Genomic DNA, 10,612 nt, shown 5'->3' with positions numbered 1-10,612 from the left:
ACATCTTAAATAGCCAAAACATTGGATGCATCATCCGAAACCCATTCATTGTGGTTTCTATAAAGTAGAAACATCTTCCATTTCCTTCTAAACCTACTCCTGATAATTGTAAAAATAGTAAAATATATCTTTCAGATGATCATTTGAACAAGCAAATCCAGTTATAATTTATGTTAAAAAAAGATTATCTCTTGGAGTATGGCAATCCAGTATATTTTATAGACAGCAATATGAAACACAACTTGGTTTTAGTTTCATTTCCTTTATCAAGAAAAATATCAATTAGATGATTAATTACAATACACAAAAAACAGTTTGAGGAAAAGTATTGTTCATCAAGAAATTTTGGTATTGAGTGCTTTTTTACCCTATGAAATATTCAAATTATTAAGGAGAATTGAAATCTTATATCAACAAGTGACACATCACAAGAGTAATAACAGATCCCTACATGCTTCATGATAATTATTTGCTTCAAAAATAGTTGCATGTTATTCATCATCTTACAAGCTAAAATAAAAAAACTTAATAAAATCACACCATCTGCAACTCCTAGAGCAATAACATAAACTCAATGTCAACATCAATTCAATTATCTAATCCTCTTTTTTCAAGTTCTCTAGCCATCTTTAATGATTTCAGTTCATCGATCAACTGAAGCAAGTTGTTGTAAGAATGTCCACCTTCTTCTATACTCCTCTTGGCAGCATAACCAAGCTTTCTTTCTCTCATCCTCATTTCCTTGCTCTCTTCACTACTTCCCATCAAAATCTCTACAGCCTTTGCAATCTCTTCCCTTACCACTACATCTTCACCTACACTTAACCAAAACTTGTTCACTTTTGATCCGACAGAAACTCCAATTTTCAAAACATCAACAAGCAACTTCTCATTGTAAAATTGCTCGGCAAACATTGGCCATGTGATCATTGGCAAACCAACACTCAAGCTTTCAAGAATTGAGTTCCAACCACAGTGAGTCACTATACCTCCTGTTGAAGGGTGATCCAATATCAGAAGCTGTGGTGCCCAATTCCAAATCAAATAGCCCTTTTGGTTTTCCTTCATCCTTTGCTTGAAATCTTGTAAGAAACCTTCTACATCCTCATCTTTATCCTTTTATCTAACTACCCAAATGAAATTATGACTTGAATTTTCAAGTCCATAAGCTATTTCCACAATCTGTTCTTGAGAAAGCCTAGTAAGGCTTCCAAAACTTACATACAAAACAGACTCATTTGACTTAGTATTAAGCCAATTTAACAATTCTCCCTCTTTTTCAATGTGTCCTCTATTGCCTTTTTTATCATCATCTTTGTTAATCCATGCAGAAACTGGTCCCACACTCCATGATTTGATCCCCATTGTAGTTTGACTTAGTTTCTCATAATCACTTTCTAGTTCATGAAAACTATTGTATAGTGTTCCATAGCTTCTATTTTCCGATTCAAAAATTGATTCAAAATCGTCCTTGAAAAAATCACAAAGTTGCAGAGGGGTCATCTCAATGGTATGAGGCAAACCTGGAATTGTAAATTTGTGTGTATCAGAAACTAGATTATCATGAGGTCTATACTTCATGACAAATGAGTTGCACAGTTTGAGAAATAGCTTGAGCTGTAATAGTAAATCCTAGGAACATCTAGTTTTGCAGCTGCTTCCACAGTCCAAGGAAGCATCATATCAGTGACTACACAATCCGGTTGAAGATCTTGAAACAGAATCTCAATTGGATCTTGTAGCATCGATATTCCATAGCTGATTTTACCAAACATTTCAATGGAAGTGGCATCTTTGAAGTTTTCAACACCATGAGGGAGACCAACTTGAGCTGAAGGGAAGTGAATAAGCTGAGTTTTGATGGAATATCCTGAATTGAAGTCACTGTCTATGGTATTTTGGAAGGTTGAAGCATTGGCATGTGTAGAGATGATGGTAACATTAACACCATGTTTAGCAAATAGTCTTGCAGTGTCAATCATGGGATTCATATGGCCAGGAGATGGAAATAGAAGAAAAATGACATGAAGTTGGTTATGGTGGGATTGTTGAGATTCCATTATTGCTTTTGAAATCTTTGTGGTGTATCTGTGGTTATGTTACTTGTGGCTGAGAGATTGTTTTACAATCGTTTGTCTTACGAGACAAGTCAACAAGTCCTCCATCCTATTCAAATTAATTATAGTAAAATATTAATTAAATTAATTAACAACATGCAGCTTAAAATAAACTTAAAGGCTATTTCAAACACCAGATTCTTTTTAACTCTAGCTTTAACGTGTTCCAAAAAACTTGTTGTGTATTAACTATGCCAGATTCTTTTTAACTCTAGCTTTAACGTGTTCCAAAAAATTTTAGAATTCAAAGATGAAAATTATTTTTGAAAATTCGTCACGGTGTGTGAGTAACAAATTTGAAAATGGAGTAACAAATAGAATTCAGACAAGTTCTCTAAGTATTGAAATATGATTTATTTTTGAAAAAGATGTTTTGAGATGAGGAATATGCATTGTGTAGATGCATCAACACTGTCTTATTGCATATGCCATTAAGTTTCAAGGTTCTAAGCATCAACCATTGTTAGTTTATGAACGCTTGTTATGGTTTATGTTACTTAGAATATCGTGAATCTACTCTCTTCCTAGCAATAGGTTATAGTTTTCTTTAGACGAAATCATCGTGAAGAGCGTTGGTCTGGTTAAAGCACCAATTGAGAGGTCAACTTGTATCACTCATAGTATATGGCATGTCTTACCTTCATACTTAGACAAAACCATGTGTGGTCGAAGTTCTGTATCATACTTCCTATCTTTTTCAGCAGGGATCGAGGCATCAAACTTATTGCCACTCCTCCGTCCACAAAGACTTTGTTGACTCCTATGTTATATCTACCTTCGCCATTATAAACAAATGTTTCAAATGATACATCATTCCTGTCTGGTTTCTTTAATATGGCATATTATTCTTCCACAACGCCGTTGTTCATTAGATAATAGCGTTGTTGAAATATAAACTTGATTTGGGCCTAAATTAAGGGCTTAGCTATTTTGGGCTTAGATTTTGGGTAGTGTTTCTAGAGAATTCTTGTAGTGTTTGTAATGTCTAGATATTTCTTATAGTTGTAAAATTCTCTAGAATACTCTTTGAATCTCTAGAGTTGAGAACTCTAGAATTAGTGTGTCTAGAGTTCTCCTTAGAGTAGTATAAATAGAGATGTAATCCTACACATTTGCATCAAGCAAAAATACAAAGTTCTCTCTTCCATAAAGAATTCTCCTACCTATCAAGTTTCTATTCAAGCCTCCAATATTTCTAAACACTTGTCCTACACACAAAAACAACCTTAATTCCAACAAAGTGGTACCAGAGCTTCAAGGTCCTCAAAAGATGGCGAATGGAGGTTTCCCTTTTCAAATGCCGATGCTCACAAAGAACAACTATGATAATTGGAGTATCAAGATGAAGGCGCTACTAGGATCTCAAGATGTGTGGGATGTCGTTGAGAAAGGCTTCAAGGAGCAAGATGAAGCCTCACTAAGTCAAGGTGCAAAAGATACATTGAAGGAGTCAAGAAAGAGAGACAAGAAAGCTCTCTTCCTCATTTATCAATCGGTCGGTGGATGAAGATACTTTTGAGAAGATATCCAACGCAACGACGGCCAAAGAAGCATGGGACAAGCTTCAAACTTGCAACAAAGGAGTTGAGCAGGTAAAAAAGATTCGTCTTCAAACTCTTAGAGGTGACTTTGAACGTTTGTTTATGGAGGAGTCCGAGTCAATTTCTGATAATTTTTCTCGAGTATTAGCCGTAGTCAATCAACTTAAAAGAAATGGTGAAGATGTTGATGATGTGAAAGTCATGGAGAAAATACTTCGCACTTTAAATCCGAGTTTTGACTTCATTGTTATCAACATTGAAGAAAATAAGGATTTAAAGACCATGACCATTGAGCAACTCATGGGTTCCTTACAAGCATATGAAGAAAAACAAAAGAGAAAAACTAAACAAAAGGAGGCTATAGAGAAACTACTACAACTCAACATAAAGGAAGCAAACTATGTAAACTACAAGAGCCAAAGAGGACGAGGTCGTGGCCAAGATCGTGGCCAAGATCGTGGACGTGGACGAGGACTTGGAGAAGAAGAAAGAGGAGGTTACAAAAACTACTCTAACAACTTCAACAATGGAGAAAGAAGTTGGAATCCACAAGCGACAAGAGGTCGTGGAAGAGGAAATTCATGGTCGAGGTACGAAAAATCACAAATCAAGTGCTTCAACTGCAACAAGATTGGTCACTATGCATCCGAGTGTAGATTCTTGAAGAAGGTTGAAGAGAAAGCTAACTTTGTAGAAGAAAAAGGTGGAGAAGAAGAAACTTTGCTACTCGCATGTTAAAACCAAGTTGAAGAGAAAAGAAACAAGTGGTACCTCGACACTGGTGCAAGCAACCACATGTGCGGCGATCGAAGCATGTTTCTAGAGATCAATGAAGTGTCAACTGGCGATGTCTCATTTGGAGATAACTAGAAGATACCAGTCAAAGGCAAAGGTAAAATTCTCATACGCTTGAAGAATGGTAGTCATCAATTCATATCCAATATCTACTATGTGCCTAACATGAAGAATAATATTTTGAGCTTGGGACAATTATTAGAGAAAGTCTATGACATCCACTTGAAAGAACATAATCTTTTCTTAAGAGATTCTAGACATAACTTGATTGCTAAGGTGCCTATGTCAAAGAATAGAATGTTCCTTTTGAACATTCAAAATGATGTGGCAAAGTGTCTCAAGGCGTGTTATACCGACTCTTCATGGCTATGGCATCTACGATTTGGGCATCTCAACTTCGATGGTCTAGAACGTTTGGCAAAGAAGGAGATGGTGAGAGGCTTGCCTAGCATCAACCACCCAGACCAACTCTGTGAAGGATGTCTAATTGGGAAGCAATTTGTTAGTTACCAATTTGTGTAAATATCTTAGGTAATTTTTGGTAACTTTCAAGTCTTTTTGTGTTTAATAGTAGTATTTTATTATCATTTGGTATATATTTATTCTTATATTTATATTATTGTTGAATAGTTCTTATCTTTGCAATTTCTGTTGGATTTTGTAGTTTTTTTTAGATAATTGGAAGCTTGGACCATGGAAAAAGGACTTTGAAGATGTTCCAAGACCAAAGCCAAAGATTGCTGAAAAGAGGTAGCGCGCTAAGCGAGGTTGAGCCCGCTAAGCGCGCTTTTGAAGAGAAGAAGGAAGTTCTGGCAGAGAGTTCCGCGCTAAGCGAGGTCTGGAGCCCGCTAAGCGCGGTTGGGCGGTTTAAGCATTTTTTGATGGCGCGCTTAGCGGGCTATACCGCGCTAAGCGCGGTTTGCGAAACTTTGTTTATTTGTTTATGGGCCAGATCATTTTGTGAGAGTAGTAGAGATATTTTAGAGAGAAACAAGAGCATAATACACTGTAGCAAACATAGAGTTGAAGATTGGAAGCCTTGATCGTCGATTAATCGCCTTTGATGCTTGTTGATCTTCATCCTTTCCTTCTTGTGCAAGCTACCATTCTCATGGATAGCTAAATCCCTTTTGTATCAAGATAAGATGTAATCTTCCTAGCCTTTTGTATGTTTTTCTTGTGAATATATGTGTATGAACAAGTGATGATCAATATAGATGGTTTAGTTTGTTTATTAAAGCTTTTTCTTTGGTATAAATGTTTGAGACATCAATGTTTGTATCTAGACCTAACTCATCATCTTTCAAACTATAAGTTGCAGACATGGATTTAGAGTTTGATGCTTACTAAGTATCGGTTCTTAAAACGTTATTTGTATTGTTTAAACGGTGGAGAAATCGTCGGTTAAACAATACGGTAAATCTAGCTATATCGTTGCGGACACGGACAATATAGGTGTCGATACGTAATTATATTGATCGTTAGCAAGTTCATAAGCATATATTTATAAGGAAACATACAAACTTAGGTCGATGAAATCGAATCTTGATGCATTTTCTTTAACTTAGAACCTTCATTAATTTACTCTTTGCTACTAAAGTGATTGAATGACCTTTTGCAAACCTAAAACTAAAGCAACATTAACTCAAGACAAAATAGGCTATAGAACGGCGGTGATATCGCAATAATCCCTGTGGATACGATAATAACGAAAAGTACACCACAATACTCTTTCAACAAAATGGCGCCGTTGCCGGGGATTGTTGTTTAGATATTGCAAGCATTGCAATAGTTTGTTTTGTATTGAGTCTTACAACTAATATCTTGTTTCTAAATTTATTTTCCTTGTGTTTGTTAATTTGCTTGGTTAGTTTTTCAGATTACAGTTTATGCGAGGACGTATACCTGCAGATCAACTCCTTTTTGATCCTGAGATTGAGAGGACTGCTCGTAGAGAGAATAGCAAAACTCGTAGGAGGAGACAACTAGCTAGGGAAAGAAGACAACAACAAGAAGCATCTTCTTCTTCAACTCCGGTTGAAAACTTGGTTGAGGAAGAAATGGCTGCGGATCCTATTGTTCCAGTTCGAGGGCCTTGTGTTAATAGCCCTCGACTCAATGCACAATTTGCTCGTGATCAAGCCAATGGAAGAAACTCCGAGATGAAAACGGGGTTACTTCAATTACTTTATCAGAATCCTTTCACAGGGGCAGATCACGAGGATCCATTTACTCATCTAACAAAGTTCTACGAGATCGCCGGAACAATTGGTGCTCCGGAAGACCAAGAAGAACAGGTGTTCAGGAGACTTTTTCCTCATTCCTTAATTGGAAAAGCTAAGGAATGGTACCTTGATCAACCAAATAATGTCATGACAAATTGGAACGAGTTAGAAGAGAAGTTCTTGGATCGGTTCTTTCCTCACAATAGGTTCATGGAAGCGAAAACTTCTATTGCGGTGTTCTCTCAAGGTTCGAATGAATCTCTCAATGAAGCATGGGAGAGGTTCAAGTCCATGGTTAGAAAATGCAAAGGTCATGGGTTTGATGAATTGTCTCAAATCCATATCTTTAGGAATGGACTCCAACCTCAACCAAAAACTCTTTTAGATGCTACCGCGGGTGGTTCGTTGATGTCAAAAACAGCTGCTGAAGCAATTGCTATCATTGATAGGATGGCTTTGAATGATCATCAAGGGCAACACAACCGTAGTGCATCGCAAAGAAAACCGGGAGTTCTTGAATTGAATACTAGTGATGCAATACTTGCTCAAAACAAGTTATTGACACAACAAGTAGAATTGCTTACTCAACAAATGTCAAAACTCCCTCAACAAATCAAAGAGATAAATGGGAGCCCTTCTAAAAATCAACAGGTGATGTGTTGTGAATTGTGTAGGGGTGACCATCAAACAGGTTTTTGTCCTCCACCGGGTGAAGAGGTGAATTATGTGTCTAATCCTAATCAAGGATATGGTGGAAGACAACAACAACCTTACAACAATAACCAAGGTTTCCAACAAAGAGGTAATCAAGGTTATCAACAAGGATGGAGGCCGGAAGCGGGCCCATCGAATCGTCAAAATCCTTATCAAGGCGGTTACAATCAACAACCTCAACAAACAAAGCTTTCAATCAAGGACACTCTTAGCCAATTCATGCAATTTCAAATTGCAAGCCAAAAGAGTACGGATGCCGCAATAAAGAACCTTGAAACTCAAGTCGGGCAATTGTCAAAGCAACTTGCCGATCAAAACAAAGGTCCTTTTCCGGCTACTACACAAGAAAATCCTCGTGAGCATTGTAAGTCAATTCTAACTCGTAGCGGTAGAAATATTGATATGGGTGTAGGAGAAATAGTTGAGGAGGAAATTGTTGAGAGTGAAAAAGATAGGGTGATTGAAGTAGAAAAGAATGTTGAGGGTGATTTAGTTGAAAATGAGAAAGAGAAAGAATTAGTGGAAAAAGAAACTCTTGAGAAAGTTGTAGAAAAAGAGAGAAAAAAATTGAGTGTGAGCGAGAAGGGAAAGAAGAAGGTGGATGATTCTATACAAGTGAAGAAATTACCTTACCCTCCCGGTCCGTCAAAGAAAGAAGATGCAAAGCACTATGCTCGGTTCTTGGATATTTTTAGCAAGTTGCAAATTAATGTTCCTTTTTCCGAGGCATTAGAGCAAATGCCGATGTATGCAAAATTCATCAAAGACATCATCACTAAGAAGAGAAGATTCTTGGATCCGGAGGTAGTAACGGTGAGCTCTTGTTGTAATGCGTTAATTCAACGCACTACTCCGATAAAATCAAATGATCCTGGGCGGGTAACCTTACCGGTGTCTATTGGAAATGTTCACATAGGCAAAGGTTTGGTAGATACCGGTTCTAGCATTAATTTGATCCCATTGTCTATGGTGAGAAGATTAGGAATCAACGATTTGAAGCCGACAAGAATGACGTTATCATTAGCGGATAAATCCACAGCCCATCCTCATAGAGTTGCGGAAGACTTGCTTGTCAAGGTTGACAAATTTTGGTATCCTGTTGATTTTATTGTCATAGACATGGAAGAAGATCCTGAGATTCCATTGATCTTAGGAAGGCCTTTTATGAAGATGGCCCGAATGATGATAGATATTGATGATGGCTTAATGAAATTAAGGTACCAAGATGAAGAATTATGTCTTGATCTCTTTGAAGCCATCAAGCATCCTAATGATGAGGATGATTGTTTTAGAATCGATGCTACCGAAAGGGCTATTATGAAAGTGGAGAATCAAATGCACTTGTCAAATCCTCTTGAGAAGACTTTAATGGAAGCTCTTGAAGTTCTCACCAAAGATCAAGAGAAGGAAATTGATGATTGCTTGAGAAATTTAGAGGCTTGTGAGGATATGAATCCATTTGAAACTCAAATTGAAGAGTTGAAGGATGAACCCAAAGTTGAAGAGCAAAAGGTGGAGTTGAATGTGTTACCGTCTCACTTGAAATACGTGTTTCTCGGTCACAATTCTACTAAGCCGGTTATCATTAATAGTGGTTTGTCTAACAAGGAAGAGCATCGATTGAAGGAAGTGTTGACAAAGAATCAAGAAGAAATAGGATGGGTTTTATCCGACTTGAAGGGTATTAGTCCGGCCTATTGTATGCATAAGATTATGTTAGAAGATGATTTTCGGCCCGTGGCACAACCTCAAAGGCGATTGAATCCAACCATGAAAGAAGTTGTTAGAAAAGAGGTTGTGAAGTTATTAGAGGCGGGTATGATTTATCCCATCTCCGATAGCAAATGGGTGAGCCCGGTGCATGTGGTTCCTAAGAAGGGTGGATTGACAGTTGTGAGAAATGAGAAGAACGAGTTGATTCCTTCGAGAGCGGTGACCGGGTGGCGTATGTGTATTGATTATAGGAGGTTGAACCAAGAAACAAGAAAAGATCACTTTCCATTACCTTTTATGGATCAAATGTTAGAGAGGTTAGCCGGAAGAAATTTCTATTGTTTCTTGGATGGTTATTCGGGATACAATCAAATATCAGTGAATCCGGCGGACCATGAGAAAACTGCTTTTACATGTCCTTTTGGCGTTTTTGCATACCGAAGAATGCCATTTGGACTATGTAATGCTCCTGCAACATTTCAAAGGTGCATGCAAGCTATCTTCTCTGATTTGATCGAGAAAAGCATTGAGGTGTTCATGGATGATTTTTCTGTGTACGGGTCGTCATTTGACTTGTGCTTGAAAAACCTTGATGTGGTGATGGAGAGATGCATTGAAACAAATTTGGTTCTCAACTGGGAGAAATGCACTTTCATGGTGACGGATGGGATTGTTCTTGGCCACAAGGTATCTTCAAAGGGGCTTGAGGTCGATCCGGCAAAAATTGAAGTTATTGAAAAGCTTCCGGCCCCCTCCGGTGAATGTGAAAGGCATAAGGAGCTTCTTGGGACATGCTGGGTTCTATAGGAGATTCATCAAGGATTTCTCCAAGGTCGCAAAGCCTTTGAGTAATTTGCTCAACAAAGGTATGGAATTTAATTTTGATGAATCATGTCTAAAAGCTTTCCTAGAACTTAAAGCAAATTTGACCACCACACCCATAATTGTCGCTCCTAATTGGTCGCTTGAGTTTGAGCTCATGTGCGATGCGAGTGACTATGCGGTTGGTGCGGTCTTAGGCCAAAGGAAGAACAAACAATTCCATGCTATACATTATGCGAGCAAAGTTTTAAATGAGGCACAGGTTAACTATGCCACTACCGAAAAAGAATTGCTCGCAATTGTATTTGCATTGGAAAAGTTTCGCTCTTACCTCATTGGTTCTAAAGTGGTGTGTTACACTGATCATGCCGTAATCAAATATCTTCTCACCAAGCCTGATTCAAAACAGAGGCTTATTCGGTGGATTCTTTTGCTTCAAGAGTTTGATCTTGAAGTGAAAGATAAGAAAGGTACAAAAAATTTGATTGCGGATCATTTGTCTCGGTTAGTGAATACCGAGGTGACAAACAATGAAAAAGAAGTGAGGGAAGAATTCCCCGTTGAAAAACTGTACATGGTACAAGAAGTTAGACCCTGGTTCGCAGATATGGCTAATCACAAAGCATCTGGCTGGATACCGGAGGATCTAACTTGGAATCAAAGAAAAAAGTTTTTAAATGATGCT

The 10,612-nt window shown here is 37.7% G+C and overlaps 1 protein-coding gene and 1 pseudogene across 1 annotated transcript; one reads left to right on the top strand and one right to left on the bottom strand.

Annotated features, from left to right (window-relative positions):
• Positions 1–460: 460 nt before the first annotated feature.
• Positions 461–2,097, bottom strand: LOC131611979 (soyasapogenol B glucuronide galactosyltransferase-like; annotated as a pseudogene).
• A 1,290-nt stretch (positions 2,098–3,387) lies between these two features.
• Positions 3,388–4,396, top strand: LOC131614243 (uncharacterized). Its single transcript, XM_058885859.1, has 2 exons — positions 3,388–3,544; positions 3,627–4,396. The coding sequence occupies exons 1-2, from the start codon at positions 3,388–3,390 to the stop codon at positions 4,394–4,396; spliced, it is 927 nt and encodes a 308-aa protein (XP_058741842.1).
• Positions 4,397–10,612: the final 6,216 nt, after the last annotated feature.

This window comes from Vicia villosa, linkage group LG6 (assembly GCF_029867415.1).
Source record: "Vicia villosa cultivar HV-30 ecotype Madison, WI linkage group LG6, Vvil1.0, whole genome shotgun sequence".
Classification (NCBI taxonomy): Eukaryota; Viridiplantae; Streptophyta; class Magnoliopsida; order Fabales; family Fabaceae; genus Vicia; species Vicia villosa.
The sequence above is the reverse complement of the archived record's forward strand: the minus strand, read 5'-3'. Positions and strand labels throughout refer to the sequence as shown.